The sequence below is a fragment of the Anguilla rostrata genome, chromosome 1, assembly GCF_018555375.3.
Source record: "Anguilla rostrata isolate EN2019 chromosome 1, ASM1855537v3, whole genome shotgun sequence".
NCBI classification, from domain to species: domain Eukaryota; kingdom Metazoa; phylum Chordata; class Actinopteri; order Anguilliformes; family Anguillidae; genus Anguilla; species Anguilla rostrata.
The window spans coordinates 19,631,278-19,656,306 of record NC_057933.1 but is presented as its reverse complement, the minus strand read 5'-3'; the positions used below and the strand labels follow the sequence as shown (position 1 = coordinate 19,656,306).

Sequence of the window (25,029 nt, the reverse complement as noted above, 5' to 3'; positions counted from 1 at the left end):
CTCATCCCTATCGCACAAAGAAAAAGCTGCAAAATGCTTTGTGATACCGGCAATTCATCAGAATCAGGTCTGTATCAATAACCATGTAATTTGATGTGCGTACGATCATTATTAAATAGGACAGGTGCCATCAATTCCCTCAAGAAAGAAAGGTGTGTACTTTGTTCAGTGCAAGCCTGTACTTGTCCTTACGGTATCCTGTACATACCACGCCCTTGCACTTGGTTTTCCTACTGTCCCTCCTGTCTGAAGCATCTCTCCTTTAGACAAACAAGCCTCAGTTTAAACTGTAGTTATTCATTAGTATGTGACTGTGGCCTTCAGCTTCAATTTCTGGGACACTTTCTTTCCAGGTGGTTGGTGTTCTGTTACAAAACTGAAAACATTTCTCTCCCCAGCTTGCCTTGTGAACGTAATGCGTGTGTGTTTGTTTGCTTTCTTTGTTTCTCCGTGTGTGCGTATGCGCATGTTTGTGCGTGGGTGGTCTGTGTGCGTCTGTATCTGTTTGTGCACGTGTGTGTGTGTGTGTGTGTGTGTTCGCGCGTGTGTGTCCGTCTCTCAGTTTTTCAGGAGAAGCCGAAAATCCCACCCACTCAGGCCCAGGTTGTAGCACGCAACATCCCACCGGACCAGTACTCCTACACGGCCTCCATCTTGAGACTGGTGCGCAACGTACCCTTCATCCTCCTGACCATCAGCTATGGTACATCCCCGTTACGGCTGTTGCTTCTGTCTCTGAACACAGCTGATCTGATGCCCTTAGAAACGTACCACCTTTGATTTCACAGTGAGTTAAGGAAACTGGAAACATTGCTTACTAAAACATTGCGACATACAGTGGAACCCTGTTATAACGTGCGCTATTCGGACATAATGCAATCGCAGCACGGCTTCCATAGTTGCAGGTTCTAAGCCTCGACATCCACCGTGAGATGCAGACAGCGATAAGCTTAATCTCCGGGCTTTAAACGTTTACCGTAATGAATGCGGTCATCGTTCGAAGCGTCACTGCGGTAGAGCGCACCTTTGTGGTAGCCTCAAGCCCATGCGGGTAAGTCAGTGTCATACTGCCTCATTCTTAATCCCTGTTGCTACTGATATTTAGTTTCAGTGCCAGTCTCAGTATCCTCAGCTATGTTGTCAATGAACTGCAGTGAATTAATTAATTAATTTTATCCACCCCAGTTTCAGTGAAATATCAGATAGTTCCGCAATTCAGTTCGCTTGAGAATGCTAGCAGAAGCTGGTAGACGAAAAAACTTGAGTAAAGGCAAACTGTATTTACTAGATCAGCTAAAACAAGGAAAGAAATGCAGTTGGCTTGTGACTTAGGCGTGAGTGCACCCTTAGTGGTTTGAAAAAAGAAGAAGAGAAACGCTACCTACTTCAAAAAAAGAAAAGGCCGGTGTGCAGAGGAAAAAGATGAGACACTGGAAGCAGCATAAATCCAGTGGTTTGTGCAAGCGCAATCCGGATTAATGCCGATGCAGAGTTTTTGTGGCGGCTGCATTATTGGACACAGCGATTTCTAATGACCCTGCACCGCTTTTAATGCCATTCCAACTCATGGAACCCAACTGTCACATTATAACGGGGTTCCACTGTAATACAATCTCTGACATAATAAAATCATGTAATGTAGCCTCATCTTGTAATTAAATTGCATTTCTGTGAAGTATGAATAGGCATGACAACCACACAAGATAACATTTTGTAGGAAGCAAGTAGGGGATCACTGATAATAATGAATCTTAAGGGGCAGGCAGTATTTAAAGTGGGATCACTGAAGAGAGTACAGGTCCTGAATATTGTTTTTGACCGTAGCCCTAAACCTGATCTCCCCTGGACTGGCTGTGTTTTAGGATTGTAGTCTTTGTCCATGCTGCCTCATGCCTTTCAAAGTTTTCAAAGTTTCTCAGTACAATGTTCTTACCAGATTTGCAGATGAGACCTTTGAAGGCTAGTTCCCAGATGCCCCAGCATGTCCACTGGATCTTCGTACTCAGTCCCATTGAGACTTTGGCGGGTCTTGACCAAGGGTGTTACCAAAACAGACACGATATAATCTCCCCCAACCTGTAAAAACAGTGACCTTTGCAAAGCCCAGTGTGTATTTTGGGGGGCGGTGGGAGATGTTGAGTTGGCTGGGCAGCCCTGCTGTAATCTTCCACTGACCTGTTTAGCCCTGTTGTTCCCGGTTTCTAGTCAGCAGGAAAGGGAATAGAGAGTGAAAGATACTCTTCCTATGCTCTCTTCCGGGAATATTTGGTACTGAAAGGTTAGTGGCATTCTTAAACTGCACTGTCAGTGGATGAGAAGTCATTGCTTTGGCATGATTGCTTTTCTTTAGCCTGGAGAAACAGGACGCGGTCCACTGCCTGGCCCAGCTGCGGGAGACGTGCGCTTCCGCCCCAGAGGTGTATGGGAAAGGCCAGGCAATCCGCAGCATGTCCCAAACTGAGTGGGCTCTGTTATTCTGGGAGCCAGGGCTACAGACCTCAGGAGACAAAGGTTAAGGCAGAATGTTAGACTAACCAGATCAGCTTCATATTCTTGACATTTAAAGTTCTCTCTCTTCCTCTGAAGCTGAGATATTGTAGTGCAATGCATCTCACAACTATTCACTAATGAATGTGACGTAGGATAATGCTAGAGGCAACAGCCGTTGTGTCACATCTCAACAAATTCTCATAAACTTTAATTAGTACTGGAAGCTCCAATTACCAACAGGAACATTTTAGATTAAGAGAGAAGAGAGAACAGAAGGAACACAGAATTTGGTCATCTGGTTACTTAACATCCAGGGTTACAGCCCAACGTTTTTCTCTGATGAGTCCAAAAATACTTCTATCTCTCATCTCATCTCATAATACACAACTGATTTTCCGTGACCCAATGTGACATCAAGGGCTGCCATAGTTGTGGAATTTGGATGCATGGAGGAGATGCCCTCAGGGTTACATTCAGTTTACTACATCTGAGTCATTTACTCTAGGCTCCTCCTGCTTTGTGGGAGCACTCTCATGCAGAAGTTAGTGAGTGTTGCTCACTTCTTTCAAAACATTAAATATGCGCACTGTGATACCAAGATGACACCAGGAGGTGATTTTTTGGATTGAGAAAGCACTGGTCATCCTGTCAGCCTGTGGGTGGACCTGTGATCCATGTATACATGTGGAGGTCTGAAGGTCTCTCACTGTGGTCTTTTTGTTCTTTCAAACTTGTGCATACAGTTGGAGGGTCACTCATTCTCTGGTTGATCATTCATTTAAAATAATCTCTGTTGCACAAAATCAATGAGCGAGATGCATTGTGTATTGAGTGTTTTAGCTAATCCAGGGATGTTCTTACCAACTACTCAGTTAGTTAAATTAATTTAGGTTAATAGGAAATGTTGAAGAAAGAGGCAGTTGTAGCTTGTAGGAGTCTTTCAGTGCATGCTTGAGGATGTTTGCTATTTTGTGAAATATGCATCTCCTCATCTGTGCTTTTGATCATGCCACTTATTTTCATCTCCCAGAAAGAACTGTCGAGCCGTTGACATGGCAACCAGGGGAAATCGTAGTTCTGGAGGATAAACTTGCGGGCGAAGTCGGCTGCGCCACAAAATCAGTGCCTCCCTTCAACCTTGCATTCGTCTCAAGGTTGAACTATCTGTCCTTGGTGCTTCTTACTGCAAACACTCTTTTAAAATACAGAACAAAAACCTCAAAACTGTGGCAAACAAGAGAAATATTAGCTTTTCACTGCTGGCCTACTTTGACAGTTGCTGCCAAGTTCAGGTACAGGCCCCCATCTAGCTCCTTGTTTCCTGTGGGCCATCGTGGCAGACTAGATAAGAATCAGCTGCGTGACCCAAAGCCTTTGCCTGCTCCGTAAGCCGACTGACGTGTCACCTTGTCTCCCTCGCAGGACTGAATGTGGGCTGCTTCTATGCCGTCTCCACACTACTGAACCGGATGATCATCGATCAGTACCCCGTAAGTCCAGCCTTCTGTCCAGCCAGACTCAACGCAACACCCTCCTCACCAGTTCATCTTGTCATCTCACAGGATCACGTTTTGTCTGTAACAGGCCCTGTTTTAACTGCCTCTAAGGGTCTTGTGTCTCTATGCTTGGCCGTGTGGATTTGGGGTTGTTCCCTCCTGTTGGAACCTGTTCAGTTCCAACGTGGTTGTAGGGTCTCGCTCCACAACACGTGACTCAGCGGCGAGATACAGTGGTTGTGGGTAGACGGTTTGCAGCTGCTTTCATCTGAATGTCCCCTCTGGGTGGACTTTGGAGCTTCAGCTGTGATGTGTTGGAAGCACATCCCTGCTACGGCTAGCTGTGCTCTGACTCGCTATGCTGAGGAGCTCCTCAGGCTATGTGGGATTTGGGTGGGCTACAATTCTGGGGCTGATAAAAATTTATCTGCACATAGTTTCTGGCTGCTTCCTAGAAAACAAACAAAAAAAACAAGAAAAGCAGCTTCCACGTACAGTATTCAATCGTGTCTCTATTTTCTGCCTCTTGCCAACTATTAGTGGTCCAGTAATGTATAACAAAATTCCACAATTTCCACAATTTGCCCCTCGCCAGCCCTTTGAGTAGTCAAGCACTAAGACCTTGTCCCATGTCCTGGCCCCGTCATCTTGGTCTGCCTAAACGTCCCTGAAACTAAACTGGCCTGTCTGTCCTTTCCAGGGTGAGGAGGTGAATGCCGGAAGAATCGGCCTCACCATCGTCATTGCTGGCATGGTGGGCTCCCTCATCTGCGGCATCTGGCTGGACAAGACCAAAACCTACAAGTAAGAGAACGCCAACCTGGCGCCATTTGTAATGGCTTTGTGCCCTCACTCGCACCGCAGTGGGAGGAGTCTTGTCTTCTGAGGAGAATAGATAAGGCCGCTAGGCTTCCCGTGACGTGATATTTTAAAGCTCATCTCACTCTATTATTGACACCCTGTACACCTTATAATAAACAGTTTGTCTGTGACAGCGTTCAGTGTGTTGGGGTTAATTGGCGCCCTCTATGGGAGAGGGTTGGCACATAGCCACAGCTGTTTGAACTTGGAAAATATTGAAAATATTGCAAAAATACAAAAGAAGGTGGATGATTCTGACTGTGACCAGTGTAAAGATGATGACTCTTTCAAAGTTTTATTACATGGCTATACCTCATATTGGTATAGGCTGTTTTTGCAGCCTTTGCCAATGAGCTCTCTGACCGCTAATTAGCACTTTGGTGTTTACAGTCCACATGCTTGGGTGGTAATAGGATATTAGATCATTATGGGATAGCAGAAAAAAATTCCACTGCAGCTCAGCAAGAGCCATAACAACTGCATTGACCTTTAAATTAGCCTGTCCTCTGTTTATGATGAGTAAATAACACATTAAAATATCCTCTATGTTTACACCAAAACGTGGCATAGTTGTATAACACGCTACTGTAAACTTATTGAATTTCGGCATACATTTTGTATCTCAGTAAAGCTGCATTTGCACTGAAATAACAACGCATAAGCATTGTTGCTTATATGCCTGGCTGCCTTGCTCAGCCACTTGAGACAAGATTCTTGGTATTGTCATCATATTTAAAGTGCTTACATTAACTGTGATACAAAGTTCACTGTCAGTAACGTCGACAACATGTACAGTGAAATACGAAGGGCCAAAATTGGAGCAGTGGAAAAGAAATGGGCATTTCAAAGAGCTCTGCTAAGAGGATTGGCACAATCCTTCAGGAGATTACATTCTTACCTTGTTGCCTGTATAACACACCGGATGTGACTTTAGCTACGCATGTACGTTCTTTGTATTTCGGAATGATTGGAATGGTATTTAATTTACACTAAAAGCACGTTGCCTTAAAAATAGTGCCAATTAACTACCGTTACTTGTGGCCAGTACTAAGTATGGTTCAGGAATAGCACAGATTGACACGTGGCCTATTCACACAATATGAACGCACCACTTTTGGCCCTCTCTATAGCAACACATTCCCCGCTAATTAGCAGTTACATATGAACAGGAAATTCGATATGATGGTGAAAAAATGTATTTCTTAACCATTCTTTAACAGGGAACGTTATTTGAGAACACATTCTAGTTTATAACAATGGCTTGGTCAAGAAACCAAAGCAGCGGTATCATGAAAACTGACACAGACAACACAAGATTTAAAGACGCAGGGCCTCAAATGGCTAATGATAACACAGAGGAAGAGGTGAGGTTAGGTAGACATATCAAGCTTCGTGATTGCGGGATTTTAAGAAAATATTTGTGATTAGGCTCTGGAAATCAGAGACAGAGACACAACTATACTGTTTTCATGTGTTTTGCAGCTCATCGTGATCTCTGGCTGTAACTAACTTAAAGTAGGTGTGACCCAGGGATGTGTTTGCTTTTGCAAATACTAAACTGAATGCAATTGGCAAATCTGGGGCTGTATTTGGCAGAGATGCCTGTAGCAGATTCCTCAGATTGGGCCTGAATTATGATTTATAAATGAAAACAGTCCAGTAGATTTTGCGTCTTGTGTATAGTGATGGCCAGTTAACAGAGGGGCACAGAATCCAGTGATGTGTCTTGATAGGGGCATTGGTCCAAACCTGATGACTGAGTGGTAAAGATCATCAAGTCTTTCATCTGTACCAGGGCCAGCTTGGCAGAGTGATGTGAAAGAGATCTCATTTCGTTGTCGGAAACCAAGCCAAGATTTGACTTTCACTTTAACTTGACCCGTGCTTGATCCTTGGTTTCAATACCTATGCAAGGCCTGTCCCACACCATTGGAGCTGACAAGCAACAAAATTGGAGCAACAACTTCAACAACTCCACGTGTCCCCTCAAAAAAATCCTCCATAAGTGGAGCGTGAAGAGGTCCCTGAAAGGGGTTCCTGGATGGAATGCTGGATTAGAAAGAGTTTTATGTGCCTGGGAGCTGTTGGCAGCGTTGGACAGTTATCTTTACAAGTCACCGCAGCTATTGCTGGAATTAGGGAGGAGTTTTCATGTATTATTCTTATGGATATTTTTTTGGTTTTGGCTGCCCCCAGCTTTCCCATAAAGCAGCTTCCTTCGTAGTAAATTTGAATAATGTAATTTGGTTATGTAAAGTAGCTGGCAACTGCATGGTTTTTCTGTTGAATTATTTGTTGACCCACACCTATTCCCGTTCTACATCACTGGCATGAGCAAATATGTCTAAGTAAACATCGAGGAATGGCACAAGGAAAATCCCTAACTGTAAACAGCCTTTTTGTTTCATAACAGTGGCCCCCCCGCTGGACATTTCACATGGTAGGGTTCATGAGTTTCATGCCCCACCGTGATAGAATGGTCAAATTTCCTTCAATAACAACAAGTTGAGCAAAGGATTCTTAACGCATGGGTTGTCTGGGAAATCATTGCAGCAGAACGCTGTTTGTTTAACCGTGTGCCAGGGTTATGAAAGGGGCTTCTCGATGCCTGGACATTTTATTTTTCTCTTGGTTTGGGAGGAGACATCCCTTCACCAGGGGAGGCGGGTGTTGTTCTCACCCCTGCCCCCCCCCCCCCACCCCCCACACAGCCTGTCTGTTTTGTTTGGGCCTCTCTCTGAATACCCCTTCTCTTACATTTGGGTAATATTTCATTTGAAAAGCTGCATGTCTTGTAGACCTTGCTGTTAAAGAAAAGAAAAGACTTTCTGAATCCGTTTTTGTTCATCTAGAGGTTGAGATCTTGTGCCGTTTTCTCGTGTATACAAGGAGCATTCAAGGCAAATAATATTATGTGCAATCTATTGGATTTTGCATTCTTCTGCCCTAATCCCTTTGGAAGCAGACTGACTGGAAACTAACCTAATACAGGCCCCACTTGCATTTGTGGCTGCCTTAGTTGCCAAGCATTTCCTGGGATCATGCAACACTGTGTCCTTGAGTCTTTCTCTTACAACACCCGAATGCTGAAACAGACATTTTTATGTGCAAGCCCCTGGAGATGTTTGCCTCCAGACAACAGCTTTCCTTACAGTTAGTCAAAGAAATGTTTCTTAAAATTTAATACAGTGCTACAATGCCTGACAGCTCAGAGCCTCACACCCAGTGTCTACCGCTCTTATTTTTTAACACGGGCTCTCTCAAATTCAGTGTTATTTATTGGTTGCTCTCAGTGCTTCGCTGTACGGAAACTGGGAACTTGCCTGTGTGTTATCATTAATGATGGACTTGCATTCTTTTTCTCAGGCAGACAACGCTGGCCATCTACCTTTTGTCCTTTGTAGGGATGGTGCTGTATACCTTCACCCTCAGCCTGGGCCACTTGTGGTTGGTCTTCATCACTTCCGGAGCACTCGGGTAAGAGACAACAAACCCCCAGCCTGCCTCTCAGTATAGCTAACAGTACATGAACACTGTGAGAAACTTATTTCTTATTGTGCTTTATGGTTCAAATCTAAGTATATTTCAGGGTAACGGGCATTTCCGCTGGCTTCTAATATATTAGTATTCCAAGCTTTACGGTCACTGCGCAGATTTGAGATGTGTGTGCATGGATGGGCCTGCCTCTGGTCCTACCTCAAACAGATCATTAGCATCAGAAACTGAACAGCAGGGCAAGTCTCCAGCACCCCGACCCCTCTCCAGCTTCCCATCCTGACTCACCCAGAGGAGCTCGGTTCTTTGCTCATGAGTGAACATCGGTTCATGTGCCACCAATACAGCTAGGGCTTCTTCTGACTGAAGGAGAAAAATAGGACATTTACTTATATCCAACACACTTTGTGTTACTACATATGTGTTACTAAAGTGTGTTAAAAATGTAGCGTTTTTGTGATAAAAAGATTAAAATTATTACAAAGGGAGACTTTTTAACACAAACAACAAGTCATGGAGGTGTGTTAAAAAATTACATTTTGTGTTGTTTTTAACACGTTTTGAGAATGTGTGTTTTGCTGCTGCTCCAAAGATATTTTATGCTGTGCTCTGACTTGAAATGAGTGTTTTATGTCCTACTTCTTTTACTAGGCCCTATCATAAATCTTCCTGCTTTCCTACTGGGGATATTCTCATCCTGATTGAATTATAAAGGAAATTAATATTGGATGAATAGTTAAGAGGATTTTGGAATGCCTTCAGAATGCGATTCATTTTAAGACATGTCACGGTGCCTTTATGAATATTTGACAAGTCCTTCTCTGTAGGATGACTAAACTGTTACAAAATGACTTTAGAAATTACACATTACTGACAGATGGAAATGGAACATAGTTTAAAATATTCCAAACACGTGTATGTCCCCATGAGTGAAGTTTGTGCTATGTATAATTAGTAACTTTGTTAAATCATTAAACTCTTACCAGATCATTTTATTTGTTCAGTTTAAGCGCCGGCTTTCAGCGTTTTAATGCGAATCCTGACAGTCGGTGCCAAATGGCCGACACCCATCAGGGTGACAAACAGTTGCCCGGTGTCAGCTGGGAAGAGAGGGCTTCACTCGGAAGAGTAATATCACCGCCTCAGGTCCACAGGGCGCCTGCTTTGCTTTCACCAGGGGCTCGTTCCAGTCACTTTTTTTCACTCCTTGCTTCTCTTCCTCGCGTCCTTTACTCGGTCCTTAGCTCCGCCCTACGGAGGCTGCAAAGAAAGGACGCGAGGAAGAGATACAGGATAGGAGGAATCGAGGCAACGTAAATTAGGCAAATGGAACGTCCTTGCTCAGTCAGGCATCAGTTTGAAGCCATGTCAGTTACAGACGTGACAGATGTGGAGAGGCAGATCCACAGGTCGATCATTTATACGTTGTGCGTTCTGAAAAAATACTTCCGCAAAGGTTGCACTTGTGCATCCTCCGTGAAGCATCCTCCAGGACCCTCCTTGCTCCTCGCACCTCCAAGGAGACTTTAACAGGCTGGAATGTCCTTAAAGATTATGGACCTTAATTGATTTCTGGGTCAGGTGAGAACCGAGGAGAGCAGGACAGATAAAATAAGCGATTTGAATGAGCCCTACGTGTAAATTGTGCAGCTCAGGACAGCTGAGGTGATGCACAGCCAAGAAAAAGAAGTAGCCTACGCTTTGTTCAAAAATGTTTTTAAAAACTTGTACTTATGTCGCCCTTGTCTAAAATGAGAACACTTCGCTCTCATGTTTCTCTTCTCTTGTTCACTGTCTCTGAATCCTCTTCTGGTGCTTGCCGCAGCTTCTTCATGACGGGATACCTGCCCCTGGGATTTGAGTTTGCCGTGGAGTTGACGTACCCCGAGTCGGAGGGCACCTCTTCAGGGCTGCTCAACTGCTCAGCACAGGTAGGCCTCAGAATCCACACCACATGACCAGGGAAGTGTCTTATGGCTCGGCACCTCTGAGAGGGGCCATACGCATTCCTGCAGGGATGACCAGGGCGGCGCGCTGATTATACAACCCCAGTTCGGGACTCGCTGCCCGCTCACCGTCTGCCCCCTCTCGCCCTAGGTATTCGGAATCCTGTTCACCATCGGTCAAGGGAAGATCATCGACCAGTTCGGCACGCTCGCTGGGAACATTTTCCTCTGCGTGTTCCTCTTGATAGGAACTGTCATGACAGGTAGGCCTCTCCTTTCCTGTGCCAGCTACCATGAGCGCCAGCAGAGTCCTTCACAGGAGAATGAACACCAAACTCGCGCGCCAGCACCTGTTACATAATGAGACTCATTTTACATGGTTCATTGACTGGTTTTGGTGTGTCATTACATTATTCCTCATAATGTGGTGCAATCAAGTTGAACAGTTTTCTTCTCGGTTACTGTGCAACTAGTTGAGTGGAAATTAAGGACAGTATGATGCTGCCCCCTACTGGCAAATAATTGGAATGTTTTTTTTTATATTGCTCCAGGCGCAATACTATTGCATAGTAGTATTGATATTGCAGCTGTGCTTACATTTGTGGTCTTGTGTTCCGGCCTGCTGACCTCTGTGTATCCCCATCCTCCAGGTTTCATCAAGTCGGACCTCCGGAGGCAGAAGGCGAATCGGTTGGCGGAGGCGGGTGTAAGTCTTGGGCCCTCCCCGTGTGGGAGGAATGGGTTGTGGTGAGACGACCTGTGTCGGGAAGCGGTGGGGGCCAGGAGGGCTAGGGTTACTGGGTTTGTGTTGCCAGCCGCATGCTCTGCCGGTGTCCTCTTACCCTAACCTTCAGCCGCGCTCTGAATGCCGGGGGCTTACCCGCCTGAGGCGCACTGGTGGGCCTCTCATGCTAACCGTTTTTGCCATGGTTTTGTTTGCCTGTCTTTGCCGCGTCTGCTCCGTGATGCTCTTGCCTAGCGCTGGATGCACGCAACTGTGACTTGGAAATGATCGGAAGGGAAAGTTTGCAGTGAGGCGGTGAGAAGCTGTAGATCGCGTTCCAAGTCATTTACTGGCAGTCCATCACGCGTGTGGCTTTATTGTTGGAGCGTACGGGTGGTTGTGATTGCTAATCCAGACACAATGATCATTAGCTGCCAGAGCTTTAAATCTGCCCTGTCTGTAAGAGAGCAGCACTGTTCCCACACTGGAAAATTACATTACTGAATAGAATGTAGAGCATGTAGCTGTTTTTTTATTCAGTTTTTCTAATCAGCTATTGCTTAGCTTCCTTTGTTCAAGATCGCTTACAATTCATGAACTGCAATAACATATTTCCGATAAAATCTTACAATTAACTCAGAGTTTAATTACAAGTAAATGTAAAATGGAAATTGTAGGCCCTAGGGATCTGAAAATGTAGTTTGAGAGACCTTATTTCATGTATTTCGGTGACTCTGGTTAAACACTGGAAGATGTAAATCTAGTTAGAACACATCAGCATCTTTAAAAGAATAGCCTTTTACCAAGTATATGTATTCTCATTAATGTTCAGGACAATTTAGAAATTTTGAGCTACATGATTGAACACTTACTGTGTGTCCCTTTTCATTTCGGACTTACCAGAGCTTATGATATCTGTGCATAAGGAAAAACATATGCATTTAAGATAACTATGTTCTCCATGACTGTCTCTCGTGGATCGAGGATATGTTCTGTAAGAAACCATGAGCCGTTAGTTAGTGAAACCGGAACGTTAATCCTAGACAAGAGACTGTAGTGTGAGGGCGAGATTTAGCATCAGAGCCAGAAGGAGAACGTAACTAGCTAGTTAAGCTGCCTACCTAACGTCCTCAAGTCATTCAGCATTGGCATGTTTGCAAATAGTTTTGCTACCTAACTAACTAACAAATTGTAGTCTCCCTTCCTCACATGAAGTGCAAACGTGAGCAATATATGAACATTGTGACTAATAACATATTCGTAAGAAACTAAGCTTGCTGTCTCAAACATGATTGTGATCTGATTTCTGCTAACAAGCTCATCGTGACGATAGCTTAGGCTGTGGTGCCAAAACGAATGAAAAGTGCTTCAATTCAAGCATTTTAATCAAAACTAATCTTTTTTCACGAATGCAGCTTCCTTCACATTACAGTTTGCTGACAATTCTCTGCTTGTCAACACTTCTTGGTCCCTACTTGTCACCATGTCAAAAAAGCTTGAACTGTCTGTTTACCTCAGCGAGCTCTGTAAACCCTCAGTTACTGCATTTGGAATACTGGCATTTTTCCATGTTGAAATTATTTTCAGACCATTTTCAGCAAAAATACTATTGTTGTGTTTTATCTCAAAGAGTGCTTGGGACAAAATTGGCCTTCCACCCTCACCACTGTCATTACATGACAGCTTGGTTTCAGTTGTGTTCCTGGGTGGTTTGCTATTGTACTAGTGTAGTGGCCCATTGAACCACCCAATGAACCTGCCATGAAGTAGCATTAGCTATGCCATTCTGTTATGAAATTGTTGACTGTGGTAAATTTAGTGTTTCAGTTGACCTTTGGTTGGGGAGCTGTGTTACAGAAGGTCTGTCAGCAAAATCAAATTCAATCAACAACCAGTGATTACTTCAATTGAGTGCAATCAACTCGAAATTGTTTACATGTTAAAATCAGAAATGGTTGATGGTTACACCCTTTTTATCAGTTGATTTTCCCTACTACATAATTACTTCTCTTCACTGCTCAGTGCAATAGCCTGGGGTGCACTCAGCGTTCACGCTGATGTGGATGAATGGCTCGTAGCCATCTCTTTAGTCCAGACACTGACCCATGGTTTTCTCCAGCAACAGTGCCAAGATGTGCCAGCAGAACTCAGATATAGCACGAGAAACTCTATTTTTTATTAACTTGCTTAAAATTGCTTTTTAAAAAAGGCAGCTTGTTTTATGCAGTCATATGGCTGTCTACAAATTCATAGCTTTTGGGAATTCTGCCCGGCAAAATGGCCAAGAAGCGTGCATTACTGCTGAATTTGGCCTCTTTCCCCACAGCAAATGCACACCAGAATTTTGACAGTCTAGTATTCTAGCGAGTGACTCAGCTGATGAGTCATTATTAGTCAGGGGGCAGATGCAGGTGGAGTGTTGGAGGGCTGGTGGGCAGTGTTACTGGAAGCCTGGGTGTGGAGGCAGTGTTGGGACTAAGGAGGTGTGAGCCTCTCGTGTGTGTGACCCCAAGCTGTTGTTTCAGGCTGCGGGCCTCCATTCTTCAAGTCAGAACTATGGGGCCACAAGCCCCACAACTACCTGCAGCCGCAGTCCTGACTTTTAACCCCAACCCCAGTAAACCCCAAACACAGATGCACCAAGGTAGGGGGACCAACTTATCATCCACACTCATTTCTGTGTGGAGCTATAACTACCAACTTACCACCACACCAAGCCTATCTGAAACAGCTGCAGTTACTGTAAGTTAACCTAATTGAAGCTCCCTTTCTCTGAACATTCATTTAATGTTGTAGAGAGGTTATAACAGAAGTACCGGGCTTACGTTTATTCACACAGCAAGGTAAGTTTGGAGAGGGGCCACTGCCCACCAAAACAAGAAGTGGTATCATGCTTGAAACTTGATGAGAAAAAGGCTTTGGTACTGTAGCACAGATCAGTCTGTTAGTAGTTAGTGAAGATGAAACGATGCCAGTCTATTAGTCATATGGCACCCGTTTGATTTAACAAATGAGGAACTGTAGCCAAATTCCAAATGGCAGTCCTAGTAATTAGTTGGCCCTTAGTGCTCTGTGATCGTCTCCACCAACTTTCTTTGTACAGCCACTCCTGTTTTCTTGCACAGAGCCCACCCCCCCCCCCCCCCCCCCCCCCAAACATTTTAACCATGTCCTATGCTTAGAAACACCAGTTCATCCAGGGCAGGGGTTCCCAAAACTCTGTCCTGGCCCCCTTGTTAAAATTCTGGGTTTGCGACTGGTTAAAAATGAAAACCGGCATACACAAGGGGGCCCCAGGACAGAGTTTGAGAACCACTGATCTAGGGCAACTTGCATTACCACCTGAATCCCAGTGGGGTTACTGCAGGCATTGACTTGTCACGATCACCTGATTAATTATATAATTCAGTTATGACCCTCATAAAAGAAACAAATTGATGTAATAGGCTATACAGGGTGAGAGGAATGGACGTAACATCAGAAGAGAATCAAACACAAAAAAGTATTTGAATTACTGGGTTTAACTGTACCCTCCTGATAAATGGACTCCATTGGTGTGCAGTGTACATTGCACAGTTCACAACAGGTTAATGTGGGCACAAAATAGACTGGCATTTATTGCCAATAGCATCAATCCTCTGAAAGCATCTGAATAAACTAGGGGGAATCCTCCAGTGAAAGATTTGCGTGCAGTTATTCCAATTGAAAAAGCTGGCAATCCTAAATGATGTTTTACACATTATTTGTTCCACAAATATGTTTTACACGTTATTTGTTCTGCAAGGAAAATCTATGGACTTCGATTTGAAGTTATTCTTGCCGACACTGAATAATTTATAGCTCAGTCGCAGATAGCATCAAACCATGGCTTCTTAACTTTGAGGGTCATTTCATCAATGTAACTGCATTCGTCTCAGATAATACAAGTTACATGTTGAAAACATACAAAGAAACCCTCAAAGGCTTGATGCCAAATGCAGTTAATAACAGAGACAGACTATGATCAAATTTTATCAAAGTTTAAACGCATCATATTTCATTTGACTTCTATTTTTAGCCTTTTTTATAAGCATGTGCAAACCATTTCAGTGTTGTGATTAGTCTTATTAAACCATTTTTGTGCAGATAATGCAATTGCATAAAAACCAACCCTGTTCCTGGAGATCTACCATCCTGTTGGTTTTCATTCCAACCCAAACAAAGCACACCTCATTCAACAGCTAGAGATCTTGTGGAGCTGCTAATTAGTAGAGTCTGATGTGCCAAAATAGGGTTGAAAGAAAAACCTACTGGATGGTAGATCTCCAGGATTGAAATGAAAACCTACAGGATGGTAGATCTCCAGGAACATGGTTGGTTACTAGAGGCTTAGGAGAGAAAAACACCTTACAGTCAGTTGTGCATGGAGGATAGCATGTGATGGCATGGCAACACTGCCATCGATTATCATCTGCGCTTAACTGGTGGCAATTGATGTGAAGCATTGCGGAGGGGCTCATGCTGAGGGATGATTGGACTGCAGGTGGAAGAACTGCCCTAGATAAACTGTTGTCCCTACTTATGCTACAAGCATTGGTGGAAAGTCCAGGGATCAGAAAGTGAAAGTCCTGCCGTGTGTTTCTTCCACCCATGAACTCAGCCGACTGACTTCACTGATTATTTCTACCTCCTGGCTGACGAATTATGCTAATTAGCAAATTCAGGTGATTAGAACAAAGTACTGAGGAGGGCTTTCACTTCCTGAACCTGGATTTTACTCCTCTGGCTACAAGGCTGTTGCTGTGTATTTAAAACAGTATTCTATCAACCTAAATCCCCATGGGGTTGCAGTGTCTGCAGGTTTTTGTGGTTTCCTTTCAATCAGATGCTAATTAAGGCCTTGAGAACAAAAGGCCTTAAAAACCAGCAGGCACTGCAGTCCTCCAGGATGCCTGTGATTTGAAGTGTTCAAATGTTAACCTGTATTACACAAATGTAATTCATATTTATCTGTGTTGTATGCTGTTTCTGAAGAATCTGGACTTTCAGAAAAGATGTGTTTTGAAACATTCACTGTGTTCATGATTTTTCTTGCTGCAATGAGAATTGTGTGCATGTATTTTGTGTGTGTGTGCGTACTGTGTGATGATTTTGTTTTGAGGACTGATGATCACTGCGCTGTAAATCTGCAGATGCGATGAGTCACTGCAGGGCCAGGCTCTGAAATACATGCATCGTGAATAATAGTGGGTGTATGAAAAATGTGCAATTCTCTCTGCTTGTGACATATCATTTTGTCTACTGTTAACTCCATTTTGTATGTACCCAAGAAGTGCCAGTTAATGAATAAAAATTGTAATTAACATTAATCAAACAAAATTACATTTTAATTCATCAATATTATATTATGAAGTTAAGGGAATACTGATTGTTGGAGGTTTTTGTCATTAGCTCAAACTTTGTCCTCATTATATTGGTTTGTACTCTGCTGTCTGACTATAAGATAGGAACACCGTGGTAATTTTAATTTCCTGTTCTCTGATTGGCAGCCTTTGAAGGAACACCTGGAGGAAGGCCTCACTGTACCTGTGGTCTTGAACGAGGCTAAGCTGTAGGAACAGGCAGTCTGTGGGATGGACATGCAGATGCCTCTGTTTCCTTGCCTTCCCTTCCCTACTCACACACCCTAAACCGTGTTTTCACTGACCCACCTTAGCTGCATGTGTTGAGATACGCATTTCCAGTAAGTCTCACACACTACTAGTGTGCTGCACGCATCCACAGCTTAAGAGCCATACGTTTTTAATACAGCCTATGGTACGTGTCTATATCACACATCAGTAAATGAAATGATTAGTGTATTATAACGTCAGAATAAAAAAATCCTTCTGCCGTTATAATATCTAGTTTATTTACCAATGTGTGATATGCACTGTCTATATTTTAATTTTTTTGCTATTCCTATTTTTAAAAATATTTTTTCTATACCTATTTTGGAGCAGCCAAAACAAAAAAGATTGGGGTGAGGGATTATATGTGGCATACAACACAGGAGCAACATGATTTTCAAATGTGATCCAATGTTGATCTATGAACAGGACTGCTCCCTAGCTTTGAGTAAGCAGCGTAAAAAACACTTTCTGGTTGTAGTGTTTACTTCACTGGGCTTGCTCCAAACCTGCCTTTGCATCTCCAGTACCAAGTGGCTATGGAAATACCCCCAGAGTCTTTTCAGGTGTAACCAACCTGCAGCTAACTTGCGTCCGTAGAAACACAGCTATAAACACCACTACAGACACACACACACACACACAGTACAGACAACATCTCCTTAGGCCAAGTAAGGGACACATGAACATACACACACAAACAACTGAAGTAATGCTGCTTCCCTTTTAAGAATGTGAGGATTGGGAGCATCAGTTTAACATACAGTGCTGCACTGTTGTCAGGGAAAACTGTCTCCCAGTGATAAACAGGTGAGGACTGAGGAATCTGTCAGAGATGGATGGAGAGATGGCCAGTCACCCAACCTCATCTCAAACACATGGCTGATCACTGGATTGGAGCTATTCTCATTTCACTATCCAGTAACAAATTCTGACTTTTCAAATAATATAATTACTGCTGTCACCTAGGGAACTTTTAGCGTAATTCACTTTGTAGCTTACATTGGACCTCAACACATATGAGTTTTGGAAATATGATCGAGTACTTTTATAAAAAATCCTACCAGCAGTGCATTCTACCAAATCCCACAATGGTAAGGGATTATGTATGTATTCTTAAATGAGCAATATTCAAATTGTGCTTGCTTTTTCTTATACTAGACCAATACAAACAAATCTTTACATTGCTGAAGATTTTTAACTGTTCTATTTTTTTAGAATATGAAAGTTAAAATTAGAATGCTGATTCAGCCAGTGGTATGGTACTTTCCCCACTATGGCGGTCCAGACCACCTGTCGAGCAGGTATGGAGTGTGGTTATAAATGGACGGTAATTACCATCTGCCATACGAGAACAGCAGGGAGGTACCCTGGAACACCAATACCATTGATACAGTTGATGCTGTGCATCTGGGAATGTCTCAGAAGGTCAGTTTCTGACCTGTACAGTAGACACGTAAGTCCTGCCTTCACAGCGTTCTCAGAGAGAATAACAGACACTTTAGGACTGTAGTATATTACTCCATGGCAGATCTTTGTGTTCATTAGTGAGCACTCTCCAATAATACTATAGTTACTGACTCCAAGCACAAAAGTTAGTTTCATAGAACCAGAGGGTCATGGCAGCTGCAACCATGAAACATGTGGATACTGCTGTGAAATGGACTCTTCTGTATATCTGTCAATAAAACTAGGTAGATTACTGTAAAACACAGACCAGTTTAGCGATCAAAGATCAATTTTGTGAAATTAACATATGGTGTACTGTACAATGGGGGTATATGATTTTTTTTGCTTCATATCAATAAATTCTATTTAACCAAGTTTCTGGTTAAAACTGAAGCCATAGTTGGGCAAATTGTATTTTAGCATTTATATGTATGATTCTCTGTATTTGTTATTGATAAAAAATATATACTATTTCAAGTAAGATTTTTCTGCTAATATTTATGAATGTGTTGTGTTTCTAAAAACAGCAGTGATTTTCCTGAATTGTTCTGTAATCCTAAATACCATTATCTTACTACATCAGTGGTATAACATTGTTTAGTAGGCTAATTTTCTATACCTGTCAATGAAAAGTGATTTGTGAAGCTTGTGCTATTTAATAATACGAAAGAATAACAATTATAGTTTTGTACTACAAATTGTTCTTACTCATCATTTATACACGTTACAGGTGTGAACTATGAAGCTATTTTGTTGAAATAAAGATTATTTTCCATGAAAAATGTTTGGTTTTCTATAACATGTATGGCAATCACTGTAAATGAACACTCCACTCCCTCTGGGGTTAAAATGAGAGCCAGAATTAATGAACACCTTTATTTGACACTGCCTTCCTCTACCTTTTACAAAAGGTAGAATTCATGACTTCACATCTTCTGCAAGGTTTGGTCCTGGAATAATTGATAAGATGCCACATGATCAGAGTATGAGAGAGCACATCTCACTTAGGGGATTTTTGCCACAGTCCCATCACCAGCCTCTACTTTCTGTCTGTAACTTCCACGTTGTGTTTGTATCGGCACAACCCCTAACCCATTGACAGTCATCTGCTCAGCACAAGGTGTTTGAGTTGAACATCTTCCAATTGCGATAATGCATAATGAAAACATGTCCCTACACAGCCTGATCATGACACCCCCCCTCCCAAAAAAAAAAAAAAACTAATTTAAAATAATCCATGGTTAGTGTCCAGGTTCGAGGGAAGAAAATCCATTGGTGCCTGCAATACAACGCCGTGTCAATCAATGTTGAACATGTAATGTTCTTGGAAGTTTGACAGACGGAATGGAGGGAGCGACAGAACACACCCACATGGCAACACTGACTGTAGAGCAAGACCAAAGTATTCAATATTCACATTTTAAAAAGGAAGCCAATGTTCTGTCCCCCTGTCCCGTCCCCTCAAAAGAGTTGATGGCAGTTTTTTTTTAATGCACTCGAGGCTCGGGGAGTGCAAGAAGGGTTGGGGTGGTCGGGAGGGGCGGAGTCACGTGGCATGGCGCATGGCGGCAAATCGAGCTCAGTTCCGCTTCTTCTGCCGCACCCCCATCACTTCCTGAGGCTCACCGATACACTGGAACCCAATGAGCATGCCCAGGACCGAGACACCTGCAGAGACGGGCCAGTCATTTTGGGCTGCCTAATGCAATCAATGAACCACATTCAATTCATCTTCAAATGTTAATGTTGATTTTTTTCAGTGTGGCAAATACTGATTCATTCATTTCCTCTCACACAGCTAGTCAGGTGCATGTACAACAATAAAAATATTTTTACAATTATTTTGTAAACTATACGGAAGTACATTTTCTAATTACACTCCATTTGTCTGTCAAACGCTTCGATGGCCGCAAAATGCAATACTCACTAGCGACGATGAGGGGTGCCATAACGCCAATCGTCAGAGGTGCAGTTTTGTAAATAAAAGCTTCAGAGAGGAAGTGCCCCAGTGCCAGAACAAATGTCCACAATGTGATATGATAGAGCCTGCAAGATGTGCAAGAGTAACAGTCATTGAGTAAACACTCCTTCAGCCAACGTACTTCCAGGAATCCAACGAGAAAAACATTAATTGCTACAATGGCAGTGCAGAATGGGCGGGCACCTTACGTTTTGTTATGGATGTCAATGGCGCAAACACAGCGAATTATAGATGACAACAAGGTCCAGATTCCGAAGGTTCGTGCTTGCAGGCCATTTACTGCAGAACACATAAACAAAGAAAGTTGTGTCACTGACAGCTTCTGTTGTGCATCTGCATGACAGCAGTGTTGATTATGACATGGGCTGGGCAGCCACGACTCCACAGGGTGTGTATTAAATGTAGTTTGCAAGCCTTGAAATGCCAGTATTCTGAACAATTACCTTAGTGTACATTGTTCTTGCTGTCCATGTTTCTCCCCCATTGCTTTTAATTTTCAAATAATAGATTTTAAATGGCTTTAGAAGCCCTCAGATAAGTTTAAATGGCACTGTTAAAGATATAGACATCACTGAATTGATTAAAATGACCAGTATAAATAGCAGATCACTGGGAAAAAGCTGGCCTTTACTGGAGGTAAAGTGTATTAAAAATGGGGTATGACAGTGAGCTCAATGATAAACTTCATTTAAAATATTTTAAATATGGTCTATGGTGTGTCATTATGTATTTGAATACAGTATTTTTACTTAATTTACCATCATGTAAGATCACAATTTCTTCTAGTGACATGACTGCATGCACAAAGGGGAGGTTACGATACAAGCAGTTGACTTGACTAAGCTTGGGGAATCATGCCTAAAGGAAAAGTACTCCCAGTTGTAGTCAAATATTTCTGAGTGAGGTTTTGGACGATGTACCCATGTCGCAAATGAACTTGTAACTGGACGACACAGTGGCAGCACTGGTGAACAGTTCCACGGAGAACATGGCACTGCTTCTCATCAAACTGCTCAACATAGACCGAAAGCAACACAAATAAGGGCAGCACACAAGCAATTCGCTCCCAATTGGGAATTCCCAGAAGACCATATAGTTTTATTTATTAATTTCATTTTTGGTCTTGTTTCCCGTAACCATTTAGCTCGTTTAATAGTGCGAGGGGGGAGCTGTGCTCCCGTTTCGCCCCTCTCAGTCTGGTCTTGATTATGACCGACGCTGTGGTCCAAGCAGGGTGTGTCAGCATTGCTTCATCTCTGTGCTGAGTGCCCAAGGCTAAGAAAGCCATTCAGCCCCTCCCCACTGCACTCTCCCCCTTGCTGTCCTTTAGGAATCTTGGCCATGGTGCAAAGACAGTGATTTGCAGCACTTGTGCATGTCAGAGTGTAAGAAATTCAATTTGATGTGTTGGTTCTTTGTGGAAGGTGCTCCCTCAGATGAATAGCTGTTCACTTCCTACAGCTGTTACAGATACTGGCGGCACCACACTGGCATGCATTCCACTTCGACCAGGCCCGCTCTGGGTCATTACCCATTTTACTGAGGCGAGCTCTGAACTTTGGCTCAGAATGCACAGCCAGCCAATCGTGGCCTTTTACAAAAAGATGCCAAGTTCGTCAAACACCAGCACAAATTCCATACGAAACGGTGCATAGCATCATTTGTATTTATAAAATGCAATCAAAAAATAAATACTGAAGTATTTTTGAGAATATTCCTACTTTCTCCCACAATTGTTTTAGTCAGGGCAATGAAACAAAATCATGCATTTTCCAGACAACTTACTGTATATTAAAATTATTCATTTTATAATTCCCATACAGCAAATATTATATCCTAAAATGTTAACCAGATACACAATCTCTGCAAATAGTGAAGTGATACAGCCCCTACTTCAATATCAAGGTCGGCACTATGAAATTATATATTTCATCAACAGTTTTTTGTAAAAGTTTGACCACCCTGGTCAAATTGAATGTTTTCTTGAATCCCTAAGTGAAAAGAGGTTTTTAAAAAATGTTAACTGTGTCTGTGGTTATTGTAGTAATGTATGAGGGAAACAGTGAAATATACGAAATTCTGTTCTATAAATCGGCAGTTGGCATACAAACTAACTAATTGAAGTCTCTGATTTCATCCTTGCATTAAAACAGGAGTGTAGTGTAGGCTACATACATTCCTGTTTCATACAGCCAGCAAACACCTTGGAGTCTTCACTTGCTTAAGGAAATCCTGACCTGACAATGCGTGGCCAATCTTAAAGCTGAATACCTCAGTCCATGTAGCTAAACCACAGAAATGTATACATTCTTACACAGTCCTGTGAGCTAATCCCTACTCACGCTGATTGTCACTAGCAGAGAGAGCGAGGTGTCGACGTAGGGCGCATCAAGAAACTCACCAAACTCTGGCGTTCCAGTATAAAGTTTCTCAGAGAGGAAACTGTGATCCCGGAAACTCTGTACGGTGTTTCCCATGGCGATGACAGACACCATCACCAACCAACTTCGCAGTACATTGAGGAACCGGCTCATCTTTGCTCTCTTTGGAAATTATAAATTGATTAGCCTAGAAGAGCGCAATAAACATAGCCTACGTATTTGGGTTGTCAGTGTTAAAAAATTAACTAGCCTTACCTCAATTAATATGACTATAATTATGACACTAACATCTATAGTTTGGTAAATTGCTTGAGAAAAAAATCCAAAAAATGTACATGGAAAACAGTACACTACCTCGTACACGTTATGTTAAGTGGTGACACTACACATCAATAGGTAAGCTAGCCAGCGTAAAAACGTCGCGCAGTTTAACAGAGTTAGCTTACCTACCTACATATAACTGTTTCACTATTAACTTGAAGTGTACAAAAAAATTCAGGTCAGTGAGGCAGACAGGTAAGTAAGCAAGCTGGCTAGCTCCCATTCATTGAACAGTCTACCTCGCTAACGTTAGCTACCTACACAGCGAAATCACCTTAGCAAGCAGCTAGCCCTTCCGTACCACAGACTCTGTACCTCCATAGCGTGGCAGCATGCTTGGTCTGCATAACCAAAGCGTCTCAAACGATAGGAACATTTGCGTGCAAGATACTTCAATAACGCATAACATATAATTTCAAGTGCTGACAGTTAGCTACCTTGGCTTGCTAACTTACCTTAACTGCGGCGCATAATACAACACCGAAGCGGCCAGTTAATTGGGTAGTTGCACAAACATCAAGAAAGGTCCAATCATTAGGACAAACATCATGTCATTCAATGGCGATACATTTGATAGACATTTATATTGTCCAATCAAATAGAGAGTCGGCAGGCTACACGAGTCGCCATGTCACTAGCGTGACTTAATGTCCGCCTTATTTTACTCATTCCACCAATAGCGTTAAAGAACGCCACTTCAGTTGTGAACAGAGACCGTTCATGCAAATTCCCCGGGGAATGGTAGTCTGGAAGTATTGAGCTATGAAAAATGAAACAATACATTTAAAGTATTTTTATGTATTAAATAAAAAATTATATGTGGAATACATTTCAAAAACAATTGTTTAATTTGTTGGGTGGTACAGAATTTCTTTAAGTTTAATTTCTAAGAGTCACTGAAATGTGACTATAAAATAGGTTAAATTAACTAAATATCATATACAAGCTTTGCTGGCCCAGACATTAGCTTATAAACATAATTCCCCCCTAATAGATATTTTACCTCTAATAAGAATATTCAATGACAAAAATCTATCTTTGTCAAATGATGGTTTGAAAATCATATTTTTGGTCAAGCAAGATGGTAATTTGCTAGCATATTTATAGCTAAATTTAGAGCACCAATTACACCTAAGGAATAAGCTATTGTGTTTGATGCTATACCTCAAGAAATGTTTACAGTTACTGGGAAATTTTACAGTGACTGGGGAAATCTATTAATAACGATTCTGATGTTATATCTATTGGGAATAGTTCATTCATTTAACTCCTGTTCATGATATTAACATTGTCATGTCCTCTGTTTTTTTTCTTCCATGTCCATTTCCAAAGTCTACATTTCATATAATTCTGTAGTGCGAACATCAGCTGTAATTTATTTAGGTCTAATCTAGATTCATATGTACAGCTTTCACACCCTAAAATGCATCCTCAACTAAATTAATAAATTAAAGGGAAAAATAGCACACCCTGGCCTAACCTCCAATCCCCACCCATAGAGTTTATATAGGAACTCAGTGCCCCCACCTCACCTCACCCCTTCCCAACCGAAACTCCTGACCTCAGTCTAAGTCCTTGTTACGCCCCCATATGTTAATTATATTAATATTAATAATATAATTGCTCCGCCAATCTTCAGGTTACGTTCAGAGACTGTAAAAAGGTTACGTTCCTATGCTGTGGAATATAAACTAACGCGCATGCTCCAATAATTCAAACGTTCTAATGACGTCACACTCTTTACTGTTTTGGAAAGAGCGCATGCTCTTTTTGTTGGTTGCCGGTTGGTTGTTGTAGTTACAACTGGAAGATAAACTGACCAGATTAAATTATTAGCGACAGTATATCCTGATGGGGCGACTTCGCAAAATATAATTATAATGACGTAAAACAGGTATCTATGAAGTTATGCATACTTTGCAAGATAATCTTTAGATATTTTCAGTTTCGGAAATCAAGACTATTTGCAAGGAGAGGCGTAGATAATGTTAGTCCAGTGCTGGCTAGCAACTTCACATTAGCATTTAGACTATGTAGGGAAGTAGACTCAAGAGAGTTAATTTAGACAAGCTTCTGCAATGATTGTAAAATCTGAAGAAGCGACCAGATTTGTAACATGTAGATAGCTGTTCAATAACATTCATTTACCAGCTAGATTGTTAACAGCGAAGAAACGTGCTCTTAGGGTCTTAGCTAGCTAGCACTAGTTAGGGATGCCTTGGATGAATTTACGTTAG

The 25,029-nt window shown here is 42.3% G+C and overlaps 3 protein-coding genes across 12 annotated transcripts in view; 2 read left to right on the top strand and 1 right to left on the bottom strand.

The window, feature by feature from the left end:
* The window catches only part of flvcr2a (FLVCR choline and putative heme transporter 2a), a 44,352-nt gene extending 25,461 nt beyond the window's left edge, over positions 1 to 18,891 (top strand). For 3 of the 7 annotated variants that reach the window (XM_064328106.1, XM_064328056.1, XM_064328063.1), the window contains 8 exons: positions 563 to 703; positions 3,913 to 3,980; positions 4,687 to 4,790; positions 8,214 to 8,324; positions 10,168 to 10,273; positions 10,440 to 10,551; positions 10,939 to 10,994; positions 13,538 to 15,157. In XM_064328106.1, the coding sequence (XP_064184176.1) occupies positions 563 to 703; positions 3,913 to 3,980; positions 4,687 to 4,790; positions 8,214 to 8,324; positions 10,168 to 10,273; positions 10,440 to 10,551; positions 10,939 to 10,994; positions 13,538 to 13,618 (779 nt within the window). In that variant the 3' untranslated portion in view covers positions 13,619 to 15,157. Of the gene's footprint in view, positions 1 to 562; positions 704 to 3,912; positions 3,981 to 4,686; positions 4,791 to 8,213; positions 8,325 to 10,167; positions 10,274 to 10,439; positions 10,552 to 10,938; positions 10,995 to 13,537; positions 15,158 to 16,183 lie in introns of those variants that run through there. The other 4 variants (XR_010329076.1, XM_064328072.1, XM_064328080.1 and 1 more) reach the window with 4 other exon arrangements.
* An 80-nt stretch (positions 18,892 to 18,971) lies between these two features.
* erg28 (ergosterol biosynthesis 28 homolog) lies at positions 18,972 to 23,397 on the bottom strand. Of its 4 annotated transcripts, none has more exons than XM_064328147.1 (5): positions 23,248 to 23,397; positions 22,492 to 22,633; positions 20,279 to 20,369; positions 20,037 to 20,155; positions 18,972 to 19,777 (listed from the first exon to the last, which is right to left on the bottom strand). In XM_064328147.1, the coding sequence occupies exons 2-5, from the start codon at positions 22,622 to 22,624 to the stop codon at positions 19,689 to 19,691; spliced, it is 432 nt and encodes a 143-aa protein (XP_064184217.1). In that variant the 5' UTR covers positions 22,625 to 22,633; positions 23,248 to 23,397; the 3' UTR covers positions 18,972 to 19,688. The 4 variants fall into 4 exon arrangements, with proteins under 4 accessions (XP_064184217.1, XP_064184207.1, XP_064184198.1 ...); XM_064328137.1 differs by lacking the exon at positions 23,248 to 23,397 and adding an exon at positions 23,067 to 23,241; XM_064328128.1 differs by lacking the exon at positions 23,248 to 23,397 and adding an exon at positions 23,108 to 23,238.
* Positions 23,398 to 24,532: 1,135 nt separating this feature from the next.
* ttll5 (tubulin tyrosine ligase-like family, member 5) overlaps positions 24,533 to 25,029 on the top strand; it is an 84,680-nt gene continuing 84,183 nt past the window's right edge. Inside the window, 1 exon segment of the mRNA XM_064328042.1 lies at positions 24,533 to 24,686. The gene's annotated coding sequence lies outside the window, so the exon portion shown is untranslated.

Excerpts from the sequence above, each read along its gene's own strand:
- erg28 (XM_064328119.1), bottom strand. The coding sequence starts at position 23,201 with ATGTTATGCGTTATTGAAGTATCTTGCACGCAAATGTTCCTATCGTTT. Across the intron at positions 22,634-23,093 it reads ATGGAGGTACAGAGTCTGTG|AGAGCAAAGATGAGCCGGTT; the intron begins GTACGGAAGGGC and ends TAATTTCCAAAG. Across the intron at positions 20,156-20,278 it reads ATTGACATCCATAACAAAAC|GCTCTATCATATCACATTGT; the intron begins GTAAGGTGCCCG and ends CACATCTTGCAG.